Source organism: Lycium barbarum, chromosome 9 (genome assembly GCF_019175385.1).
Source record: "Lycium barbarum isolate Lr01 chromosome 9, ASM1917538v2, whole genome shotgun sequence".
Lineage (NCBI taxonomy): Eukaryota > Viridiplantae > Streptophyta > Magnoliopsida > Solanales > Solanaceae > Lycium > Lycium barbarum.
In genome coordinates, this window is record NC_083345.1 from 22,848,414 (window position 1) to 22,875,590 (window position 27,177).

General features: G+C 37.4%; 1 protein-coding gene across 1 annotated transcript; it reads right to left on the reverse strand.

Moving 5' to 3' along the window:
• Positions 1–6,969: 6,969 nt before the first annotated feature.
• Positions 6,970–7,599, reverse strand: LOC132611768 (uncharacterized). The gene has a single exon (XM_060326145.1). It carries the CDS (start codon positions 7,597–7,599, stop codon positions 6,970–6,972), a length of 630 nt encoding a protein of 209 aa, XP_060182128.1.
• Between the last annotated feature and the right edge of the window lie 19,578 nt (positions 7,600–27,177).

The following is a 27,177-nucleotide window of genomic DNA, read 5'->3' on the forward strand; positions in this document are numbered from 1 at the left end:
AAACGAATCAAGTACACGACCACCGGTACTAAATGCACATTCCGATGCCACACTAGAAATCGGAATAACTAACACATCACGAGCCAACTCTGAAAGAACAGGAAATCTAGGAGCATTAACTTTCCACCAACCTAAGATACTAAATTCAACGGCGGTTTCACTTTCATCTATTGGCTCTTGTTCTTCACCAATGTATTTATCCAACTCGGATTTAGCACACCCACTTCCAGAATCTTCCTTTTGTTTCTTCAAGTGAAGTTTAGTTCTCAAAGCATTTGATTTCACACTTGAGGAGGACCCGGAACTACAAGTTACATCAGATGTATCATGAGATGAAGTAGATAGAGAAGGAGACGATTGATGATGAGATGCTCTTGAATAATTCTTAAGATACTCTCCAAACAAAGATTTCATATAATCGTACACTCCTTCGCTTACTTTATTTCCAACTTCCTCCCCAAATAGCTCTTCAAGTGCAAAGCTAACATACACAAACTTATTGCGAGGATCCAATACGGAAGAAATAAAAATCATTTTGTTCATCTTTTCAGGATCACCCCAATACTTCCTAAACTTTTCTCTCATCCGCTCAGCCATTCTACTCAAACTAAGATCTTCACTTGCTACACACGCTTTCAAATATGCATCAAGCTCACATATATCCTCAAAATGAACATTAGAAGTAACATAATGTGAACCTGAAGCCTTTACGGTGAGCTCGTAAAATCTTTCAAGAAACAGTATCACATTCCTTACATTCACCCAATCATCACATTCAAGCGTACCTGCGACACTTCCATCTTCACAAACATGAGTAGCAAGATAAGTTTTAAAATTCTCATCAAAAAAATCAAACCTATCAAATGCCTTCTCAAAATTTTGTGCCGTGTTCAACATCGCATAGGTGGAATTCCACCTAGTAGGCACATCTAGAATTAATGTTTTAGCACATCCCACCTTTTGAACTTCACAACATTTCTTAAAGCTTTTTGTTCTTGCCGAAGATCCTCTAACATACCTTACCATTTGCCTAACACGTTTAACAGAAGCATCAATTTCCTTCAAACCTTCTTGCACAATTAGATTAAGTATGTGAGCCATACACCTCACATGAAGATGCTTACCATCCATTATATTAGTTCCCCACATATTTAACTGTTTAGACAATTCTCTAACTGTAACATCGTTTGAAGAAGCATTATCAACAGTAATAGTAAATACCTTGTCCAAGTTCCAATGAAGCAGGCAATTACTAATAGTCTCTGCCATGTGCTCACCCTTATGACTAGTGATGGGGCAAAAATTCAGTATTCTTTTATGCAACTTCCAATCTTTATCAATAAAGTGAGCAGTCAAACACATATAATTAATTTTTTGCAATGATGTCCATGTGTCTGTGGTAAGGCAAACTTTTGAACATGCTTCTCTAAAAGACTTCTTCAAATTTTGTCTCAGTTCATTGTAACGTTCATAACAATCCCTTGTTATTGTTCTACGGGAAGGAATTTGAAACAGAGGTTGTGCTACACTCATAAACTTATTGAAGCCTTCCTTTTCTACAAAGCTAAATGGTAGTTCATCAATAATTATCATCTCAACTAAAGCCCTCCTAATTAATTGTTGATCAAATTCCCAATGGTCCTCTATCTCATTCTTATCCTTAGATGGAAAATGTATTTTTTTCTGAGTGGGAGGTTTAATAAGGGATTTATATGCGTTGCACCTCAATAAATGTTGTCTCAAACCCGTTGTCCCATTTACAGTTGCAGCAGCAAGATCTTTTTTACAATACTTACACTTCGCTCTATCAATTCCCCGTACAACAATCTTCTCAAAATGACCCCAAACAATAGATCTAGATTGCATTTCTTTTCTTTTCTTTGTTACCTGGGTGTCAAGTGAGTTATCATTGCTATCAGTATCATCTGTATTAGGTATGCTACCAGTTGAATCGACAACACTTAATTTAGTTTCATCCGCCATCTACGAAAATTAAAGAGAAAATATAAGGCATTGTATTTGTAGGCCAGCACGTTAAAAACCAAAACCTCAACGAAAAATAAGTAAATAACATCACAACCACCAGCCACCAGGTATGATAAAAGTCTTTTTCTTTTTTCCATATACATAGAGATCTAAAAAACTACTCATTTAATTACAATCTCGGAAACTAACCATAAGCTTTAGAATAACATGTTGAATATAGGCATTTCACCGAACATAGGCCTGTAAACCCAAAATAAATAGGTAATTGCCTTAAACCCAAAATTTTCTTTATTGGTACAGACATTTCTTTATAATTAACCCTTTTATTTCGCGAGAATATTACTGCATTAAGATGCATAAAGACACAAACTTTCCTTACTAAACATGCTTAAGAAACCAAAATCAAGGCATTTAATTAAGGAAAAAACATCCTTTTACTCACCAGCAAACCAAAAACTCAACAAGCAAAATAGTTTTAAAATTAAAAAAACAAAAAAAAAAAAACTTCATGCATTAACAGAAGAACAAAAATGGCAGAACCCCATATGAATAAAACACTAAACAATGAATCAAAAAGCTTAAAAAATGCTAATACTTAAAGATTATTGAGGAAATCAGGCAGATGAATAAAGACAGGAACTTGCCTTAATTAACATGCTTAAGAAGCAAAAATCAAGGCTTTTAATTGAGAAAAGAACATTTCTTTTACTCACCAGCAAAGTAAACAAAGACCCAACAAGTTTTTTTTTTTTTTTTTAAATGTTAAAAAAAGCTTAATGCATTAGCAGAGGAACAAAAATGGAAGAACCCCAAATGAATAAAACACTAAAGAATGAATAAAAAATGCTAATACTTACAGATTATTGAGTAAATTAATTAGGCAGATGAAAAGAACATGTTTTTTTATGTTCTTGAAAATGAAGAACAATATTAGGCCACTGAAACTGAAAGTTCTTGAGAGAGAGAGAGAGAGAGAAATAATGATGGGAAAATTAAATGAGATGTTTGAAGAAGAAGAACTGAAGATGGAAGAATGGAAGATGGAATGGTGGATGTGGATACGTTAGGTACTTAGGTTTGATACAAAAGTAACAAAACAATGAAATGAAATTATGAAAGTGGGCTTTTTTTTATTTTTGTACTTATCTAAAATCTGATAATGAAAGTGGGCTTGGGTTTTATTTATTTTGGACTTAAATTTAGTGGGCATGGGCCTAACTATTTAATATTTTTGGGCTAACACATAATATTTCGGTTTAAACCGAAAACCCGAAAACCCGAATACTAAACCCCGAACACCGAACCGAATCCCGAAATTTTTGAAAATTGAAACCGAACCCGAACCGAAAACCCGAAAAACCGAACACCGAAAAACCGAATTAATTCGGTTCGGTCCGGTTTTTCGGTAATTATCCCCACCCCTACAATAATGTGTACACCATTATGAGAAACAGGAAATTCATTAATGTATATCAGAAACACATAATTGAGCTCAGAGTGTCAAACATCATAAGGAAAAATATTAATCATAAGTACAACCAAGACCCATTGTATGTACATGTTCTTTAAATGTCTTTAGTTGTAAACCTTTCGTTAACGGATCTGCAATCATGAGATCAGTTCTAATATGCTCAAGTGACAACCCTTGTTTCTGAACTTCATCCTTGACGGTGAAGGACTTTAATTCCATATGTTTGACACCTTTGAAGTACTTATCGTTCTTGGAGAAGAATATTGCTGCAGTATTATCACAACAAATTTTCACCGGCTTGCTAATGGTGTTGACAACCCCAAGTCCTGAAATAAAGTTCCGCAGCCATCATGCATGAATTGTGGCTTCAAAACATGCCACAAATTCATCTTCTATTGTGGATGTAGCAATGACGGATTGCTTAGCACTCTTCCACGATATTGCTCCTTCAGCTAATAGGAACAAGTAACCAAAAGTGCACTTCCTAGTGTCAACACATCCACCATGATCTGAATCCGAGTATCCAATGACTTCCAAACTGTTGGATCTCCTATATGTGAGCATGTAACCCTTCGTTCCTTTCAGGTACCACAAAACTTTCTTTGCAGCTCTCCAATGATCGATTCCTGAGTTACTGATATCTTCCCAACATTCCGATCGCAAAACTAATATTCGGTCTTGTGCAAGTTTGAGCATACATCAAACTTCCAACAATGGAAGAGTAAGGAATTGACTCCATATCTTTTCGTTCTACGTCATTCTTTGGACACTTCATGAGACTAAATTTGTGCCTTTTTTGAATTGGAACAACTCCTGCTGAACAATTGTTCATCTTAAATCTCTCAAGAACTCTTTCGATATAGCCTTTTTGAGACAGTCCCAATAGTCCTTGTGATCTATCACAGAATATTTCTATCCCTATCACATAGGATGCCTCACCCATATCTTTCATTTCAAAATTCTTAGAGAGAAAATCTTTCGTCTCACGTAATATGCCCAAATCATTAGCAGCAAGCAAAATATCGTCAACATATAGGAGTAAGAATATAAACTTGCTCCCACTGATCTTTTGGTATATACACCGATCAACGACGTCTTCTTTAAATCCAAAAGATGTGATGGTATCATTAAACTTTATATACCATTGTCATGAGGCTTGTTTGAGTCCATATATTGACTTCTTTAATTTACACACAATTTGACCTTTTCCTTTAATTTCGAAACCCTCTGGTTGGTCCATATAAACTTGCTCTTTGAGGTCCCTATTAAGAAAGGCAGTTTTCACATCCATTTGGTGTAACTCTAAATCATAATGAGCCACCAAAGCCATAATAATTCTTAACGAGTCTTTCATAATAATTCTTAACGAGTCTTTCTTTGAGACCGGTGAAAAGGTCTCTTTATAATCAATGCCTCATTTCTGAGTATAACCCTTGGCAACAAGTCTAGCTTTATATCGTTCAATATTGCCATTTGAATCGCGCTTGGTCTTGAACACCCATCTACACCCGATTCTTTTAGAACTTTCGGGCAATTCAACGAGATCCCAGACTTTGTTGTATTCCATTGATTTTAACTCTTCTTTCATGGCATCAATCCATTTGTCAGACTCAGTACTTTCTATGGCTTGTGAAAATGAAACCGGATCTTTATTAAGTCCAATGTCAAAATCTGACTCTTGTAAATAAACTACATAATCGTCTGGAATAGCCGATTTACTTTCCCTTTGAGATTTTCTCAATGGCACTGTTTGTGGTTCATTTGCGTCAGATATTTGTGAGTTAGTTCCTTCCTGGAGTGTTTCATTCAAATGTTGTTCAATATTGTCAAAGTGTTCTTCGACAACGGGAACAATATTTGTTATTGGTGTGGAAGTAGGCACATTTATGAGTAATGGAACGTTAACCTTTACCTCATTTATTTCCACACTTCATCGCTCGACACTCCCACTAACTTCACTATTTTCAATGAATCTTGCATTACCAGTTTCAACAATTCTTGAGCTATGGTTTGGATAGTAACACTTATACCCTTAAGATTTCTCTAGGTAACCAATAAAGTAACCACTTACTATTCGAGAATCTAATTTCTTTTCATGTGGATTATAAATTCTAGCCTTCGCTGGGCAACCCCAAACATGCTGGTGCCTTAAACTAGGTTTCCTTCCAGTCCACAATTCAAAAGGAGTTTTTGGAACTGCCTTACTAGGAATCATGTTTAATAAATACACAGCGGTACTAAGAGCATATATCCACAAAGATTTGGGTAATAAGGTATTACTTATCATACTCCTAACCATATCCATAAGTGTCCGATTATGCCTTTCTGCAACCCCATTTTGTTGAGGAGTTCCTGGCATAGTATACTGTGCACATATGCCATGTTCCTCGAGGAACTTTGAAAATGGACCTGGACATTGTCCCGATTCGCTATATTTTCCATAAAATTCACCACCTCTATCTGACCTAATGATTTTTACTCTTCTATGTAATTGCCTTTCAACCTCATTGACGTACACTTTGAAGGCGTCCGTTGCTTGAGATTTTTCTTTCAGCAAGTAGATATATCCATAACGTGAAAAATCATCAATAAAAGTGATAAAATATTTTTCTCCAGCAAAAGATGGAACATCAAAAGGTCCGCAAATATCAGTGTGTATAATTTCAAGAAGCTGGGTGCTTCTTGTGGCACCTTTCTTACTATGCTTGATTTGCTTTCCCTTAATGCAATCCAAACATATATCAAGATCAGTAAAATCTAGATTCGAGAGAATCTCATTCTTTACTAATCTTTCTAACCTTTCTTTGGATATATGACCCAAACACCTGTGCCACAAGTAAGCAGAACTTTCATTCAGTGAACTACGTTTAATTCTAACATTTTGATGTATAGCAAGAAGGGATTCAGAAAAAACATTATCGAGTTTCAATTTATATAAACCATCAATAAGAACACCAGAACCATAAAAAACAACATTCTTATATAAATTGAAACATCCATGTCCAAACTTAAAACCAAATCCCGAAACATCAAGTCTTGAAAGAGAAATTAAATTCCTAGAAACTTAAGGAACATAAAGAGTCTGTAATAGATCAAGGTGATGTCCAGTGTCCAAGATCAAACGATAAGTCCCTATGCCTTCAATTGAAGCCTTCAAACGATTTCCCATGAACAAGAAATCCTTATTTGGATTTGTAGTATGGATCGTAAGAAATCCCTGCAACATAGTGGATACATGAGTAGTTGCACCAGCATCAAGCCACCAAGTATTATTAGGAACTTCTACTAAATTTGATTCGAAACATACAAAAGCACTAAAAGTACCTTTCTTTTCGAACCAAGCTTTACGTTTCGGGCAATCTTTCTAATAGTGTCCTTCCTTTCTACAGAAACGACACACATCTGCCTTGAGTTCCTTATGAGCATCCTGTTGAACTTTAGCAGGTGCTTTCTTCTTCTTAAACTTGTTGGCCTTCACTTTAAGTCCTTTACCAGCTCCTTGACCCATGAGGTTAATAGAATGACTTCCTTGTTTTAAGTCTTGATTCCTCCTGAGTAAGCATACTGGACAATTCACTAACATCCCACTTATCCTTAATAGTGTTATAGTTAATTTGGAATGGTCCATACTCATGAGGCAATGAGTTCAGAATAAACTGAACCAAGAAGGAGTCATCCACTTTCATCCCCAAGGTCCGGAGTCTTGCTGCAATGTTAGTCATCTCGATGATATGATTTTGCATACTACGCGACCCATCAAACTTCATGGTCGTGAGTTCAGCCATTAGTGTACCAGCGAGAGACTTATCAGCAGAACGAAAACGTTCTTCCACAAACTTCAGGTATTCCCTGGTACTTTCTGTCTGTGGAATAGTACTCTTAATGTTGTTGGCAATAATCATTCGCATAAACATAAGGCTCAATCTGTTAGAGCCTTCCCATGCTTTATGGAAAAACTTCTCATCCTCATTGCTCGTATCAGTAATAGCAGCAGGTTTTTCTTTTAGCAGAGCCAAGTCAAGATCCATCACACCTAAGTGGAACTGGACTTGTTCATGCCACTCAGAGAAGTTCAATTCGTTGAACACAATAATAGATGAAGCAAGCGAATGAAGAGGAATAGTTGCAAAATAGATATACATGCTCATAAATTAGAAAATAATGTGGATTCGGCATAACAATAAAAGTATATCGTAATTCTCCTTTGGGTGATACTACGACATACTATCATAATTTAAATGTCATTTTCAACTTTAATAGGAAATTAAATATTTTCAATCAAACATATACGACATCTTTGGATATACAATACATATTTGATTAAATAATACTAATTTACCTCGTTATGTTCACTACTCATAGAATAATTGATTCACCTTTGAGTAAATCCTTAAGTTCTAGCAATAGTGAAAGTCAATTATCCATTTATTTTCAATAATAGGCATTTCATTAGTTTAATGGATAAACGACAATCTTATGTATGCATATTTTTTTTCCCTCATAAACATGCTAGTTTGGCCACTTTGGTGACTAACAAACTATATGAACATAAATGCACACATAAAATAAATATCATAAAATATTTTTATGCATGTGAATATTTTAAACATTCTAGTTTGACCACTTTGGTGACTAACAAACTATAAGTATACTACATGCACAAAATAAACATAACTATTATGTACATGCTTATTTTAAGCATACTAGTTCGGCCACTTGGGTGACTAGCAAACTATATTATCACACACAGAGAATAAATAACAATTGGCTTCAAAACTTAATAGCACTAAAAATATTATTTTATGGCCCCATAATTCTCATAATGTGGGACTGCAATTATTAAAATAATGAATTCAAAAGATGTAAGGATGAAACCTTATTCTTGAACGGTGATGTGACGTAATAGGCCAAACTTAAGTTGAACAAAAATAAAAAAGGGTTCTGAGATGGTTTTGGCTTTTAGCGATTAAAAGTTAACCCAATGTATGAAAATTTTTGACCGATCAAAGAGTTATATCTTCAAAATTAATAGGCTTAATACCGAGATGGACCTTTAAACTTAACATGTTTTGTAAGATAGACATATAAACTTACAAGGTGACCAGATAGACACTTAAACTTACTCAAAGTGTATTTTTCAAGTTTTCCAGTTATTTTGAAAACAAAAACTATATTTTTCAAACACTCACAATTTTCATGGCCAAACAAGCCCTAAATATATCACAAAATATTTTTTTTAAAATGCAAAAATAAGGCAAACGCATATACATGAGACTATAAATGTGCACTTAAACCAATAAATACTCGCTAATCGCAATTTTGCAGCTTTCAATTAACTCGGATTTTTTTTTTACACTTGAGTAATTAAAAAATAATAACTTTAACCAATAAAAATCCTTAAAAAAAAAAATTTCAAATTAAGAAATTTCTAAGTTCAGTATTTCAAGTGTAAAAGAAATTTCAAATTAAGAAAACTGTAAAGCCGAGAAGAAAATCCTTAAAAAAAAGAAATTTCTTAATTTGAAATTTCTTTTTTTAAGGATTTTTATTGGTTAAAGTTATTGTTTTTTAATTATTCAAGTGTAAAAAAAAAACCGAGTTAATTGAAAGCTGCAAAATTGCGATTAGCGAGTATTTATTGGTTTAAGTGCACATTTATAGTCTCATGTATATGCGATTGCCTTATTTTTGCATTTTAAAAAAAAAATATTTTGTGATATATTTAGGGCTTGTTTGGCCATGAAAATTGTGAGTGTTTGAAAAATATAGTTTTTGTTTTCAAAATAACTGGAAAACTTGAAAAATACATTTTGAGTAAGTTTAAGTGTCTATCTGGTCACCTTGTAAGTTTATATGCCTATCTTACAAAACATGCCAAGTTTAAAGGTCCATCTAGGTATTAAGCCAAATTAATATGCTGCCAAGCGATATTGATCTCTGGACCTACTTTTGTTTCTTATAGAAAACAAATTTTCAAAGATTACCATTCTAATCTTTTAACACAATAATCTGCTTTTCCTTCCGTAATAAATAGATAAATAAATTCATTCTTTGGGCAAATCAATAGAAACAACAAAACATGTAAGCCCTTTTGAACGATAAATCACTACCGGCGACGTAGCGTGATTTTTACGAGCAATACAGTAATATTGTAATCACTATTTTACATTCAACACAATAATGTTTTCCTTCTACGAAGATTATTGGTTCAAATATCCAGGCTCTTGATACCACATGTAAGATTAACTTAATTCACGCAGGATCTTGAACACAATAATCTTACATGGAGATAATACGGAAAACATACCTGATGCGGAAGACATTATCACGAAAGCGGAAACGTTAATTGTGTAAACTGATTTTACCTCCTTGCCCTAGTCCCACAGCCGACAGTGATGGAAAAAATGTATAAAATAAGTGGTAACCCTAATAGGTGGAGGGAGGACCAATTTATAGGAGTTGAGACTTAATCCGGTACGTCCATCAAGTAACCAATCTAATGGACGAGATTTATTTTTCATTAAATATTAGTTATGGGCTTTATATTAATTGGGCCACATATTACAATTAATAAAATTCTAACATCAACTTGTATAGTCGTTTCTAGCCTCTTTAGTCCACAGTGTCTTCAATTTCACTTTTTTCCTGTTGCTATCCTGTTGTTGATTTTGCTCTGCTGCAGCACTTGTGCAGTGTATTGGAGCAGATATTTTTAACTTGCTATTTGGGTTGGGGGAAGGGAGCATAGGAAAACATGGGGATTTGTTGGGGGTGGGGTGGAGGAGTATAGGAACTATTTTCCTAAAATATATTTTGTACTCACTTATCAAATACTAGAAAATGTTTTCCATTAACTAACCAAATTGTACAAAATATTTTTCGGGAAATGTTTTTCAAACACCAACTAAACATGAGAAAATAAGTAAGAACCCACTTGTTTTCAGCAAAGACATTTTCCAAAAAAATGTTTTCCATGGAAAACATTTTCCTTCGTACCAAACACACTCTTAGTTTTCTTATTTTTAAATAGAAGTAAAATAGATGCACTGTTAGTTCAGCGAAGTGTATTTTAAAATATGCTAATGTTACACATAGAATATAAAATTAAGAAGATCACAGAAGGTAACAACCACCAATCACATCATTTGAATTTTCGGTCTTGCATAAAGTTGTTCCTCAGTGAAAGTTTTATTATTTTTTCCTTCTTTTTGAATTTAATCTAGAGTCATTCTGATCTTAGTAGATTTACTATTAAATTGTGAATATAAGAGTAATATTTTACTCTTCTCAAGAATTACAGTTGAGAAATGGTTGTAATTATTATTTTATGTTAGATTTTCAATGTTAATTCTCCGTAATGATATTTTTCTGTTTTAAAGCACTTAATTAAACTCTACTCTAATATATTTTTTCTTTTTGTAGCGTAAATTATAAAGTTTGTAAAGATGAGCTTAGATTATAAAAGTAATCTTGTGAAATGGGTATGAAGAGAATCGACATCCATTTTAAGGACCTTAATGATCCTTAAATAAAATAAATTTTGATGAAACATCAATCTATTTTTAGGCAGTGTTTTAAAACTAAAAAACTCTTTGTTTTTATTTTTTTCCTTTTAATTGTCTTGAAAGTTTGTCACCCATAACTCGAAAGTGAATATACAAAATGTTTATTTCAATAATTATATTAAAACTCGATGTTCTTGCTTAGAAAAATTTCATCAAAATATTCTGCCTAACATGTTACTATTGTTTTTTGTTTGTTAAATAGATACTACTGATATATTAATATCTACAAAATTACATAAGAGTTTGGGCATTCCAGCCATTTACTTGTTTCGGGTTACCACCCGATGGGTCATTACATTGCAAAATTACACGATCATAGACAGTTCCTAACGTGTCTGCCCAAAATACACTATTAACAAACATAGGAGGACCTGATAGAATTTTTGCCCTGTCAAAAAGATGCTGCTTCCCACCTTCCTTAGCTAAGAGGTCTCCTACTTTGTTCTGTTCCCGCTAGCTATGCCTTAGTAGCGGATGTCCCAGCTCTTCCACTAAGGACCTGCATTCAGAAGTAATGGGGATATAAGCCAGATGTCCATTGGTTATCATTGATATTACCACAATCGAATCAGTGTTGATCTCTATAGGCATCAGATTATTCTCTAGTGCAATTCTTAGTCCCCGCATAATGGCTGTTAGTTCAGCAAGATTGTTAGTGGTATGAGGAAGTCCTTTCATGAAGCCAACAACACAGTTACCTCTGTTATTCCTAATAACTCTTCCTATTACCCCTAGTCCTGGATTTCCTTGGCAGGATCTATCAGTGTTAAGCTAGAAAAAGTTTGGTCCTGGAGGCTCCCATTGATGGAGATCTTGGTCCTAATAGTAACTCTAATGTCATAGGTGCAAACTTTGGAATATTCAATGGCTTGTCCATAGAGGTTAGTAAAACAAGGGTGGTCATGCTTGCCATTGAACAAATTGTTGTTCCTATTCATCCAAATACCCAGAAGCAAAAGAGCATCAGATCAACCCATTTGATAAGGTGATCAAAGTCTTTACTTTTTATGTTTTTCCAAGTAGTGATCCATTTATCAATATTGTGGAAGAAGGAGCTAGTAATGGTAGCGGTTGGACAGTGTTGCACAACACAATTCCAGAATTGTCTACTGATTCCACATTCAAAGAAAATGGGATTAATGTTTTCCTTGGGGTGTCTACATGATTTGAATTCAGGGTTGACATTGAGGCCAATGAAATGAAGGAAGAATGTTGTTGGCAACCTGTTGTGATTCAATAGCCAGAAGAAGAATCTAATTTTATTTGGAGCTTTTATTTTCCAAATCCAGCTAAAGTTCATGATATGGGCTTGGGAATTTCCAGTTTGGTTATTGTCTAGGAGAGAGTAGGCACTACTAGAGCTAAATATTCCATTGCTAGACAACCCCCAGTAGTTGTAATCTTGTGCAGTGCTGTTATTACTTTGATAAGTGTCGGCAATAAGATATTTCATGATGATAGGGAGCTCAAAGGAAAGGTTCTCAAGGTTCTAGTTTTCCCCTTGTCTGATGTCAGCTACTCTATATTGCTCTTCATTTCTATTGAGAGGCCCTATTATGAGTTTCTGGGGCTATGGAATCCATTTATCCATCCAGAAACTCACATTAGGTCCCTGATTAGGAACCCATTGAGTGACTTTCCTACAATGTTTATAGCCCTCAAGGACATTGCTTCAGGTCCTAGAGTGATATCTACTGGGGTTGTTTTACAGTTTTTAGCAATTAGGACAGAGGCCCAGAGTGATTTAGGCTTTTTTAGGAGTCTCCATGTCAGACTTGTTAGGGTTGTCTTACTTTAATTTCAGCTTTTTGAATACCTAGGCCCCCATCTTTTTTAGGTCTGGTGATGGTTTGTCATCCTACTAGGTGCATTTTCCTCTTATCAGCAGTGGTTCTCCACACAAAATTCCTCTGGATTCTATTGATCTGCTGGTTGATCTTACAGGATAACTTGATGTATTGCATAACATGGTTAGGGATGCTGCTCAAGCAAGATTTTTCAAGTATAGTCCTGCTAGCCATGTTAAGGAATTTAGTTTTCCACCCAGCTAGCCTAGTTTTTAGGTTGTCAAGGATAAATTGGGAATCAACATTACAAGGTCTCTTATGTAAGATGGGGAATCCCAGATATTTTCTAAAGTTTTGATTGGCCTTAATGGTTAGACAAATTGAGTAAGTCTCCATGTCACTAGTACTGTAGTTCTTGGAGAAGAGTACTTTGGATTTGGCAAAATTAATCCTTTGGCCAGATTTGTTGTTGAAACTAGAGAGGGTATTTATGATGGTATTGCAATTCTTAATGTTTGGATCTAGCAAAGAGTAAGATCATCTGCAAAGAACAAATGGGATAATTTGGGTCCATTTCTACAGGTTGAAATAGGGTACCAGTTTAGTAGGTCAACTTCATGGTTTATACTTCTAAATAATCTTTTCATGCATAGAATAAATAGCTAGGGTGATAAGGCATCCCCTTGCCTAATACCCCTAGTAGGCTTGAAGGAAACAGTCTTCCCTCTATTAACTAGTACAGATATGGAAGAAGTTGAAATACAAGATAATATAAGCTTAATTAGATCAGCAGGGAAGTTAAAGAAGAACATAGTATCTCTAATGAAAGCTCATTCCAGCTTGTCAAAATCCTTTTCTAGGTCAATTTTTAATATCATATTGATATTCCTGCCTTTCGTATTTCTAAATTGGTTAATATTTTCCTGAACAATTATAGCATTATCAGCAGCTCTTCTTCCTGCTAGAAAAATTGGCTTGATCTTCTGCAGGAAAAGCTTAATTATATGGACTATGATCTTAGTGATGATTTTATATTGGGTATTGCAAAGTCCAGTTGGTCTAAAGTTCTTGAGAATTGTAGCATTTGCACATTTAGGGATGAGGTCTGCGTACACTCTATCCTCCCCAGAACCAACTTGTGGGAATACACTGTGTATGTTGTTGTTGTTTTTGTTGTTGTTGCGCATTTAGGGATGAGGAAGTGATATGTATTATTGACTCTATCATCCATAATCCTAGTGTTGAAGACTTTGTTGTAGAAATGAACCAGGGATTGTTGAATAGAGTTCCAAAATTTGTGATAAAAGAAAAGGTGTATTCGATCAGATCCGGGTGCTTTTAGAGGTTTGAAGGAAAAGACAACCTTTCCAATTTCCCTTACCCTAAGGGGAGGTATTAAGCATTTCTTTGTCTACATCAGTTAGACTACCTCTGGTTGAAGGGTTGTTACTGCAAGGGAGATTGGCTTGGCATTGTTCAGTAATGTAGAGTGTTGAGTAGTAGTGAATAATGGTATCTTTGATAGTATTATTCTTCCCCACATCATCTTTAAGTGCCAGGATTCTATTCTTTCTCTTTCTATTAGAGTTGAAGTGTGGAAAAATCTAGTGTTGGAATAACCTTCAGTGAGCCATGTTATCCTAGATTTTAATCTCTAAATTCAGTTTCATGCTTAAGGATATCATCATAGTCATGGAGCAGGGTACTTTCAAGGTTTTGAAGAAAGGAACTAAAGGGATAGTTGGGAGATTTCTTGATGCCCTCAATTCTGGTCAGAAGCTTCCATTTTTTGTAGAAAATGTTTCCAAAGTTTTCCTTGTTCCAATTTATGACTTTATATTTAAAGGATATGGTGGAAAGGGTTAGGTTTTGGGAACATTCTCTAACTATGGTATTAAAGCCAGGACGATTGCACCACATAGTTTCTAATCTAAAGGGTTTTTTCTCTAGGATGAGGTGATTGTTGGTGAGTAGAATGATTAGAAGGCAATGGTCAGAATGAGTTATGTAACAGTAGCATCAGGAAATAGATGGAACCATTCATCATTTGCTAGACACCAAGTCTTTCTAGGATTAAATTTTGTCTATTCCTGTATCTATTATTGGTCCTGGTAAATATGCTTCCCTTAAGGCCAAGGTTAACTAGTTTACAATGGTTAATGCTTTTCCAAAGATAACTAGCTCAGTTACCATTAATGTTATTAACCCCAAATAAGTCAAAAGTTCTAAGTATTTCATTAAAATCCCCTCACACAAACCAGGCTCGCTTAATATTATCAGTAAGAGTGCATAATTGATCCCACAATAGCTTTCTTTCAGCAAATATATTACTAGCATAAATAGCATAAAGGAACCATTGATTGTTAGAGTTATGTACCTTAACAATGGCATGGATCCCTTGGGTAGTGATGGATAAATCTTCAACCTATATCACTTATTTTTATTTCATCAAAAGTAATCTAGCTAAAAATTAAATCATACCTACCTAACTAAATCTAATTCTTTTTAACTTATTTATAAGTTACGACTAGTTTGAGTGCAATACTCTATACTATTAATATGAAATGCACGTGTTCAGAAATTATTTTAATTATAATTGAAGTTACACTAAATTTGAGTAGAAATAAAAGAACTTGAACTTTGATATCCCTTTTCAGTGACGCTGGACTAGGGGTGTCAAGTGGGCCGGGCCATTTAAATGTGGGCCACAAGGGGCCGGGTCGGGGCCGGGCCGGGCCGTAAGTTAAGTGGGCCGGGCTGGGGGCCGGGCTTGGAGAGGGAAAGGGTGTCCGGCCCAGCCCATCTCGGATAGGGGCTACACGTCGGGCTAACCGGGCCCGTTAGTGGGCCGGGCCAAGTTTTAGTTAGTGGGCCGGGCCGGGTTTTAGTTAGTGGGCCGAGCCGGATTTTAATTATTTTAAAAAAAAATTCTAATGCTAAAATTTATTAAGTTTAATACTTTAAAATCTAGTTGTTGTCAACTTTATTTTAAATTTCAAGTTCCTTAAATTATACTTTGGCCCTATTTTCAAACTATAAATACCATTCATTCTTCTCCATATTATCTCACAATTCCCTACTCTCCTCTTTCTCTAAATTTCCTACTCATCTAAATGGGAACTAAATGGGAACAATGCACATGAGTTTTGATACTAAACCAAAGTTCTTAATTTAATTATCTCATCTGATCCTAAGTCCTAATGTCATGTGCAGATTGTCACGTCTCCATCATCGGTGGAGACATTTCAATATGCTAAAAAATATTTAATTATTATTATATATAAAATATTTGAAACTAATAAGATTATATTAATATATTATTATATATATAACTAATAGTTTATATTATTATATAGTATACTGTATAACCTATTGAAATATTTTTGAACTTGTGTAAGCCAACAACAAGATAGTAACTTAAAAGGGGTATTTGATTTATTTCACGCATCAACAATTTCAGAGGTAAATTATTTTTCATTTAGTAGCAATTAAATATTAACGAATTCGATTCCTCTTCATTTTTATTGTCTCCATTTTTCTCAAGTTCTTACTTGAGTAAGAGACACATTACATGGCCTAGACGTAACACGGCACTCGGTGCCTGACTGCATGTGACCGAGCGAACCACATGGCTTGCTGAATCAGCATAATACATAACATAAGCGGAATATAACGTGAATGCATGATGAGCCTTTATAAAACATGGTAAGTCACAATACTAAATAAAATACTTGATTAAACATGAGTGAACCAAAATGGTTATACGACTCCAAATGTTTGACATGACATAACTGACTTGTCTAGTCTATGAAACCTCTATCATGAGTCTGTCTGGAAAACATACTTACTGGGACAAGGCCCCCAGCATACCTCAGATGCATAACTAATCATAAACAAAAATTAACTAAACCCCGAATGAGATGGGGCTCACCAATAAGCTGATACGTGCAGATCCTAATGAGCAGAGGCGTCGTCCTGTAAGTTCGTACCTGCATCGTGAAATGCAGGCCCCCGGGCAATAAAAAGGGGACGTCAGCACATTGAATGTACTGGTATGTATAGCAACTGAAAGAAATAACATGGGACATGGAATAACATGATGAGAACTGAAACTGCAAACCTGGACATGAACATGAGTGCATACATATACATATAAAAACACGGTAAAAATATCATAAGTAGGGAGAGCAATAACTTATAACCGATCCATGGTCTGGTGCTTGCGTCCCGCCAGCAGAACACTCAGTCCTTGCCAGGGAACATGAGATTTAATAAAATATGAAAGGATCCAGTCATTATGAGAGATCGTCCGGGACATGGGTGGAGCGATCCTCATCCTACGGTGGCTACGTAGTTTCAGGCTATCTGAAGCCCTCCTCGGTAATTAATGCAACTCCCAAAACATGAACATGAAAATAGTGGCACTTGCTGCCCATGGTATATCATGAATCATAACTTGCTTGTACATGGTTTCATAAAATAACTTGTCGTAATCTTGCAAAAACATGTTTTTCGTTCATGAGTAATAACAATAGTTCGAAATCATATATATATATATATATATATATATATATATATACTTGTCTTGAAAACATGCTTGTAACTTGCTAGATGAAATCATAAAGTTTCATATAAACATAATGAGAACGCATGAGGAAGAATTCATGATTCACGGATTTAGCTAGGATTCCTAATAACCGTAATGGAAGATTAGGAATACAATAACGAATATGGATACAAACTTCATGTACATAAATACATAATTACGGGCTACCAATATTTAGGTTTAATGCCCTAGGATTTGGACTTCATGGATTTTACGAAACGGATCATGGGGAAGAATGTAGAGATTCCCACATGTGGATGGAAGTTCTACTTACCTTAACCTCCGCCTTTGAGCGTATCACAATGTACTTCAACCCCTTCAACTTCAATCTATAGCAATACAAGTCATAGGGATTCTATATTAGCAATCATATCCATATTTTGTTCATCTAAGCATTTTATCAAACACTTGGTGGGCATGAAGCTCCACAACCTTCATTAATGGTGATTTCTTCACCCAATTCCCATTCTATTACTTCTAGGTGATTCTACAATCTTAATTAGATGTAACTAACATCATCCTTCATCACCCATATGAATACAACAATCCCAAGTCAACAATCCAAAACTCTAGCATTGTTCATATAATCCTCTTTATCAAACCCATTTACTATTCTCCCAAGAACTCATCAATTCACAACTATAAATGTTCAGAGAGTAGAAACATTACCTTTTCGAAGTCCAATCCTCTTGAGTTCGGGTTCTAGGGTTTTCACCTCCAACTATAATGTTCCAATCATAACTCTATAGATTAGAAGGGTTTACTCAAGTTAGAACGGGATTAGGGACTTGGATTCAATCTAGAATCATGATAGAAACTTACCTTGGAAGATCTTGAGATTTGGGACTTGTTCCCTATGAGTTTAGAGAGTATTTTCGTGAATGGGGAGGCTGGGGAAATAACCCCAAGTCCTAAATATAGCTTAAAACGCGTAAACCCGACTTTTGACCCGAAAACGTACTTAACGGACCAAACGACGGTTCAAACGACGAACCGTCGATCAGATCGACGGAGCGTCGATCTGCTCCGTCGAATTGGTCAAATTTCCAGTGAACAATGCACAATCGACGGTTCAAAGGACGAACCGTCGATCAGATCGACGGAGCGTCGATCTGCTCCGTCGAATTGGTCAAATTTCCAGTGAACAATGCACAATCGACGGTTCAAAGGACGAACCGTCGATCAGATCGACGGAACGTCGATCTTCCCGTCGAAGTCACCCATTTTCCAGCGAAGACAGGCTTCAGTAAAATGGGCATAACTCTTTGCAAAGATGTCCGTTTGACCTCCATAATATACCGTTGGAAAGCTATTTCAAAGGGCTACAACTTTAATCGAGGTTGTTTTCCCAAATTCCAAATTAATAATGGGGTTATAATCGTTGGAAGTATGACCTTCTATAAACTCTCTTGCAAACATGCTCCGTAGAGTGGTTTTCAACTTTGCTTTGCCCAAAGACATTTCTTATGACTTAATTGGTTTTCAAAACACTTCCTATAACCCTCATATTGGTTCCATTATATTATCATCTTATGAGTCAAACTTTCGTTCGAAGTTACGAGGTGTTAAAATATCTCCCCCTTGGGATCATTCGTCCTCGAATGATAACCATTCGGGATTCTACAAAAATTTCGCTAGAGTTTCCCCTGTAATAAGGCACTACCAACCTGTCACAAAAACCCATAATATCATTGCCTCACAGGGCTACATCACAATAGCATTATAAATTGGCCACACACGACCAAAAACATGAAAAGAAAGCTTCCATACCTCAAAATCTTGGTGCTTCATCATAAATCTCTTCTGCAGGCTGAAACAAGTGCGGGTACCTGGATTTCATATCCTCCTCGGCTTCCCATGTAGCTTCCTCAACTTTCTGACTCCTCCACAGGACTTTCACTGAGGCTACTTCCTTAGTTCTCAACTTGCGAACTTGACGATCAAGAATGGCTACAGGGATCTCCTCATAGGTGAGGCCATCCTTAACTATTATAGCATCAGCAGGAACAACCAACGAAGGGTCTCCCACACACTTCTTCAACATGGATACATGAAACACTGGATGAACAACAGCTAACTCTTGTGGCAACTCAAGTTCATAAGCTACTAGACCAACCTTTCGTAGAATTCTGTAAGGTCCAATATATCTGGGACTAAGCTTCCCCTTCTTGCCAAATCGCATAACACCCTTCATAGGTGAGACTTTAAGGAACACCCAATCGTCGACTGAAAACTCTAAGTCCCTACGTCTCACATCTGTATAAGACTTCTGGCGGCTCTGAGCTGTTTTCAACCGCTCCTGTATTAATTTGACTTTCTCCATAGCTTGATAAACCAAATCTGGCCCTAACAATTCTGCTTCACCTACTTCGAACCAACCAATTGGTGATCTGCATCTTCGCCCATACAGGGCCTCAAATGGTGCCATCCCAATACTAGCATGATAACTATTATTATAAGAAAACTCAATGAGTGGTAAGTGATCATCCCAATTACCTTTGAAATCCAAGACACATGCTCGCAACATATCCTCCAGAGTCTGAATAGTACGCTCTGCCTGGCCATCTGTTTGTGGATGAAAAGCAGTGCTGAGGTTCACCTTGGTACCCAATCCTTTCTGGAAGGATTTCCAGAAGCTCGCTGTAAACTGAGCACCACGATCTGAAATAATGGACACTGGTGTCCCATGCAACCTGACAATCTCATTAACATACAGTTTGGCATAATCTTCTGCTGAATATGTGGTCTTGACTGGCAAAACGTGTGCTGACTTAGTAAGTCGGTCAACGATCACCCAAATGGAGTCATGTCTCTTAGCTGAACGAGGTAAACCTGATACAAAATCCATATTGATCATTTCCCATTTCCAGACAGGAATATCAATATTCTGAGCCAGACCACCAGGCCTCTGATGTTCGGCTTTCACCTGCTGACAGTTCAGGCACTTAGCTACAAAATCTGCTACATTCTTCTTCATATCGTTCCACCAGTAAATCTCCTTGAGATCATGATACATCTTAGTGGAACCTGGGTGAATGGAATACCTGGAATTGTGAGCTTCTGACATGATTCGCTCCCTGAGCCCATCTACATCTGGGACACATAATCTACCTCGATACCTCAAGGTACCATCATCTCCCCCTTGTTCGAAAGCCGTCGTCTTATGCTTGTGAATCCCCTCTTTCAGCTGCAACAAGTAGGGATCATTAAACTGTTTCTCCTTGACTTCAACGACTAAAGAGGAAAGAGCACTATTCTGAACAACCACTCCACCATCCTCGGAGTCCAAAAGTCGAACTCCCAGATTGGCTAAACGGTGGACTTCTTTTGTCATAACTCTCTTATCCACGTCCACGTGGGCTAAACTTCCCATGGAATACCGACTAAGAGCATCGGCTACAACATTCGCTTTCCCCGGATGATAGAGAATATCCACGTCATAATCTTTAAGCAATTCAAGCCATCTCCTTTGTCTAAGATTCAACTCCTTTTGCTTGAAGATATACTGCAGGCTTTTGTGATCCGTGAAAATATCAACGTGCACTCCATACAAATAATGTCGCCATATTTTAAGTGCAAAAATTACCGCTGCCAACTCTAAGTCATGAGTCGGGTAATTCCTTTCGTGAACCTTGAGCTGACGGGATGCATAAGCTACAACTTTACCATGCTGCATTAAGACACATCCGAGACCAACTCCCGAAGCGTCACAATAAACCACGAATCCTTCAGTTCCCTCTGGCAAAGTCAAAACTGGAGCAGAAGTCAATCTCTTCTTCAATTCTTCAAAGCTTCGCTCACAAGCATCTGACCATTGGAACTTAACTTTCTTCCGAGTCAACTTAGTCAGCGGAGCAAAGATAGAAGAAAATCCTTCTACGAAGCGTCGATAATAGCCTGCCAGACCCAAGAAACTTCTTATATCAGAAACTGAGGTGGGTCTGGGCCAACTCTTTATGGCGTCAATCTTTTGAGAATCAACTCTAACACCTTCACCCGAGATTACATGGCCTAAGAATGCCACTGATTTAAGCCAAAACTCACATTTTGAGAATTTCACAAAAAGCTCACGATCCTTAAGAGTCTGCAACACTATTCTGAGATGTTCTGCATGTTCAGCCTCATTACGGGAATACACCAAAATATCGTCAATAAAGACTATGACGAATAAATCGAGATAAGGCTTGAAGACTCTGTTCATAAGATCCATGAAAGCAGCTGGTGCATTTGTCAACCCAAATGACATGACAAGGAATTCATAATGGCCATAATGGGTTCTGAAAGCGGTTTTCGGAATATCAACTTCCTTAACCTTCAACTGATGATAGCCTGTTCTGAGATCAATCTTAGAATAACATTGGGCGCCTTGCAGCTGATCAAACAAGTCATCTATTCTAGGAAGAGGGTACCTGTTCTTAATGGTGACCTTGTTCAGCTGACGGTAATCTATACACATACGTAAGAAACCATCTTTCTTTCGAACAAATAAGACTGGTGCTCCCCAAGGCGAAACACTAGGCCTAATAAACCCCTTATCAAGAAGATCTTTCAATTGGGCTTTTAACTCCTTTAACTCTGCTGGGGCCATCCTGTATGGCGGAATAGATATCGGCTGAGTATCGGGAAGTAGATCAATTCCAAATTCAATCTCCCTGTCAGGAGGGACTCCTGGAAGATCTTCGGGAAAGACCTCTGGAAATTCATTTAAACTGGCACGGACTGGAGAGTTGGAGTCTCGGCATCTGAATCCCTGACTCGAACTAGGTGATAGATATAGCCTTTAGAAATCATTTTTCTGGCCTTTAGGTAAGAAATAAATCTACCCCTTAGTATTACTGAATTACCCTCCCATTCTATGACTGGCTCATTAGGAAACTCGAATCTTACCACTTTAGTTCTACAACATACGGTGGCATAACATGAAGCTAACCAATCCATACCCATGATCACATCAAAGTCTACCATTTCCAATTCCGCTAAATCAGCTATGGTTCTGCGGTGATAAACCAAAACTGGGCAACCCCTGTAAATACGCCTAGCTATAACAGACTCCCCAACTGGGGTGGACACCTCAAAGGGTTCATACAATTTTTCAGGTTCAATACCAAACTTGTTAGCAACAAAAGGGGTTACATAAGATAAGGTGGATCCTGGGTCAATAAGGGCATATACTTCCAAAGTGAAAACTGTAAGTGTACCTGTGACAACATTTGCTCTAGCCTCTGTATCCTGACGACCTGTCAATGCATACAAACGGTTCTGACCACCGTTCGTATTGCCGGGCCTTGTCGGCCCACGCCCTTGCTGGGCCTGATTGTAACGAGGAGTTGTTGAATTTATGGACTGCGTCACATTACCTCCGGTTCCCTGTCTGGCTGATGGACAGTACTTCTGAATGTGGCCCTTCTGGCCGCAACCATAGCACACATTTGTACCCATACGACACTCACCTAAGTGTCTCTTAGTACACTTGCTACAAGCTGGAATAGTATAGACTGACTGACCCACATTAGCCTGAGAATGAGAACTCGATGGTCTAAAGTTCTGCTTCTTGTCATTTCTGAAATTAGGGACAGTGGCACTAGCTGCAGATGGAACGGGTCCTGCTGACCTGTTCTTAAAGAACCGCCTATCTCCTCCCTGACTAAAGTTACTTGAAGATTTAGCCCTCTTGTTGAATTCCTTATCCTTTTGTTTCTGCAGAGTTTCCTCCTCCTTCAGTTCAGCTTCATTACCTTGCACAAATGCCAAGATCTTAGAGATAGTCATTTTATCATTCTGAGCAGTAGTCTTGGCATCTCTATGCAATTCGGGTTTCAACCCCAGTACAAATCTCCTAACTGTTGCCCTCATGTCGGGAACCATGTGAGGAGCATATCTAGACAACGAAATAAATTTGAGATAGTACTCTTGAACGGTTAAGCTACCCTGCCTCAACCTCTCAAATTCCATAGCCTTTGCTTCCCGGACCTCGATAGGCATGAAATGGCCAAGGAAAGCGTCAACGAACTCATCCCAAGTAGCAGAAGATGCTTCCTCCCCTCGAGATTGTTCCCATGTCTCATACCAAATTTGAGCAACATCTTGTAATTGAAAGGCACCAAACTCTGCTGCCTCAGTCTCAGTGACATGCATAACACGAAACACTTTCTGTAGGCCATCAATAAAATTTTGCGGATCCTCCTCAGCCTTAGTCCCTGTGAAAGTCGGAGGTTTCATTCGCAAGAATTCCTGAGTTCTTGAACTATTTGACCCAACACTGGCACTTAAACTAGGGGATGATTCTTGTCGCTGCGCTTGGTTGGCAACGATCTGAGTAAGCAGCTGGATGGCTCCTCTCATATCCATGTCCGGAGCGTTAGGAGGTGTAGCTGTAGGAACCGTGGGGACTGCTGTTTGAGTCGGAACAGTCTCTTCGTGAGCTGCTCCAGCTGCAGCTCTTTGACTGGTGGATGTTTTTCTCTTCTTGTAAGTTCTTTTGTAAGGCATTTTCTGAAAACACGTATACGCACGAATTAGGAAATCATCCTAAATATACTGCCCTACTGCACGATCTAGATTATGAAAGAATGAGACAATCCTGAATGTCTTGGTGGTCAACTGTTTATATGCGTGGGGCCCTCACACATATAAAAGAGACCCCGCTAGACACGGTTTCATAGACTCCCTAAAGACACTTGAACCTAGGCTCTGATACCAAGCTTTGTCACGCCCCGAACCATGGCCTAGACGTAACACGGCACTCGGTGCCTGACTGCATGTGACCGAGCGAACCACATGGCTTGCTGAATCAGCATAATACATAACATAAGCGGAATATAACGTGAATGCATGATGAGCCTTTATAAAACATGGTAAGTCACAATACTAAATAAAATACTTGATTAAACATGAGTGAACCAAAATGGTTATACGACTCCAAATGTTTGACATGACATAACTGACTTGTCTAGTCTATGAAACCTCTATCATGAGTCTGTCTGGAAAACATACTTACTGGGACAAGGCCCCCAGCATACCTCAGATGCATAACTAATCATAAACAAAAATTAACTAAACCCCGAATGAGATGGGGCTCACCAATAAGCTGATACGTGCAGATCCTAATGAGCAGAGGCGTCGTCCTGTAAGTTCGTACCTGCATCGTGAAATGCAGGCCCCCGGGCAATAAAAAGGGGACGTCAGCACATTGAATGTACTGGTATGTATAGCAACTGAAAGAAATAACATGGGACATGGAATAACATGATGAGAACTGAAACTGCAAACCTGGACATGAACATGAGTGCATACATATACATATAAAAACACGGTAAAAATATCATAAGTAGGGAGAGCAATAACTTATAACCGATCCATGGTCTGGTGCTTGCGTCCCGCCAGCAGAACACTCAGTCCTTGCCAGGGAACATGAGATTTAATAAAATATGAAAGGATCCAGTCATTATGAGAGATCGTCCGGGACATGGGTGGAGCGATCCTCATCCTACGGTGGCTACGTAGTTTCAGGCTATCTGAAGCCCTCCTCGGTAATTAATGCAACTCCCAAAACATGAACATGAAAATAGTGGCACTTGCTGCCCATGGTATATCATGAATCATAACTTGCTTGTACATGGTTTCATAAAATAACTTGTCGTAATCTTGCAAAAACATGTTTTTCGTTCATGAGTAATAACAATAGTTCGAAATCATATATATATATATATATATATATATATATATATATATATATATATATATATATATATATACTTGTCTTGAAAACATGCTTGTAACTTGCTAGATGAAATCATAAAGTTTCATATAAACATAATGAGAACGCATGAGGAAGAATTCATGATTCACGGATTTAGCTAGGATTCCTAATAACCGTAATGGAAGATTAGGAATACAATAACGAATATGGATACAAACTTCATGTACATAAATACATAATTACGGGCTACCAATATTTAGGTTTAATGCCCTAGGATTTGAACTTCATGGATTTTACGAAACGGATCATGGGGAAGAATGTAGAGATTCCCACATGTGGATGGAAGTTCTACTTACCTTAACCTCCGCCTTTGAGCGTATCACAATGTACTTCAACCCCTTCAACTTCAATCTATAGCAATACAAGTCATAGGGATTCTATATTAGCAATCATATCCATATTTTGTTCATCTAAGCATTTTATCAAACACTTGGTGGGCATGAAGCTCCACAACCTTCATTAATGGTGATTTCTTCACCCAATTCCCATTCTATTACTTCTAGGTGATTCTACAATCTTAATTAGATGTAACTAACATCATCCTTCATCACCCATATGAATACAACAATCCCAAGTCAACAATCCAAAACTCTAGCATTGTTCATATAATCCTCTTTATCAAACCCATTTACTATTCTCCCAAGAACTCATCAATTCACAACTATAAATGTTCAGAGAGTAGAAACATTACCTTTTCGAAGTCCAATCCTCTTGAGTTCGGGTTCTAGGGTTTTCACCTCCAACTATAATGTTCCAATCATAACTCTATAGATTAGAAGGGTTTACTCAAGTTAGAACGGGATTAGGGACTTGGATTCAATCTAGAATCATGATAGAAACTTACCTTGGAAGATCTTGAGATTTGGGACTTGTTCCCTATGAGTTTAGAGAGTATTTTCGTGAATGGGGAGGCTGGGAAATAACCCCTAAGTCCTAAATATAGCTTAAAACGCGTAAACCCGACTTTTGACCCGAAAACGTACTTAACGGACCAAACGACGGTTCAAACGACGAACCGTCGATCAGATCGACGGAGCGTCGATCTGCTCCGTCGAATTGGTCAAATTTCCAGTGAACAATGCACAATCGACGGTTCAAAGGACGAACCGTCGATCAGATCGACGGAGCGTCGATCTGCTCCGTCGAATTGGTCAAATTTCCAGTGAACAATGCACAATCGACGGTTCAAAGGACAAACCGTCGATCTTCCCGTCGAAGTCACCCATTTTCCAGCGAAGACAGGCTTCAGTAAAATGGGCATAACTCTTTGCAAAGATGTCCGTTTGACCTCCATAATATACCGTTGGAAAGCTATTTCAAAGGGCTACAACTTTAATCAAGGATGTTTTCCCAAATTCCAAATAAATAATGGGGTTATAATCGTTGGAAGTATGACCTTCTATAAACTCTCTTGCAAACATGCTCCGTAGAGTGGTTTTCAACTTTGCTTTGCCCAAAGACATTTCTTATGACTTAATTGGTTTTCAAAACACTTCCTATAACCCTCATATTGGTTCCATTATATTATCATCTTATGAGTCAAACTTTCGTCCGAAGATACGAGGTGTTACAAGCCTCCTAATAAAACCCACCTAGCCCAGTCCCTTACACCTATTAGTGGGCTTGGGCCGGGCCGGTGGTGGGCCGGTTTACCGGGCCGGGTTCGGGCTGGCCCGAACCACTTGACACCCTTACGCTGGACCACGTATTGCATGTGAAATAAATGAGATGACATGCAAATTTCCCCCATATAAGGAAAAAAGTAAATCAAGTCATTATTAGTTTACAAGAGAACAATGGGCAAAATTGTCATGTTTTTAAAATGGAGAAACATGGCATTTTGACTAGAGCAAACATAAACGTTGTCATCATTGAAAAACCAAGTAATTGAATGGTAGACCTGTCAATCCTGCCAGTTAGGAACATTGTGAACGAGTAGTCAGGCATGTTGTTGTAGAGGGCGATTAGAGTTTGCGCCATTGCAATTTTGTAATCCTATTCAT

What these genes read in the sequence shown, in the direction of transcription:
- LOC132611768 (XM_060326145.1), bottom strand. Translation starts at nt 7,599, where the DNA reads ATGTATATCTATTTTGCAACTATTCCTCTTCATTCGCTTGCTTCATCT.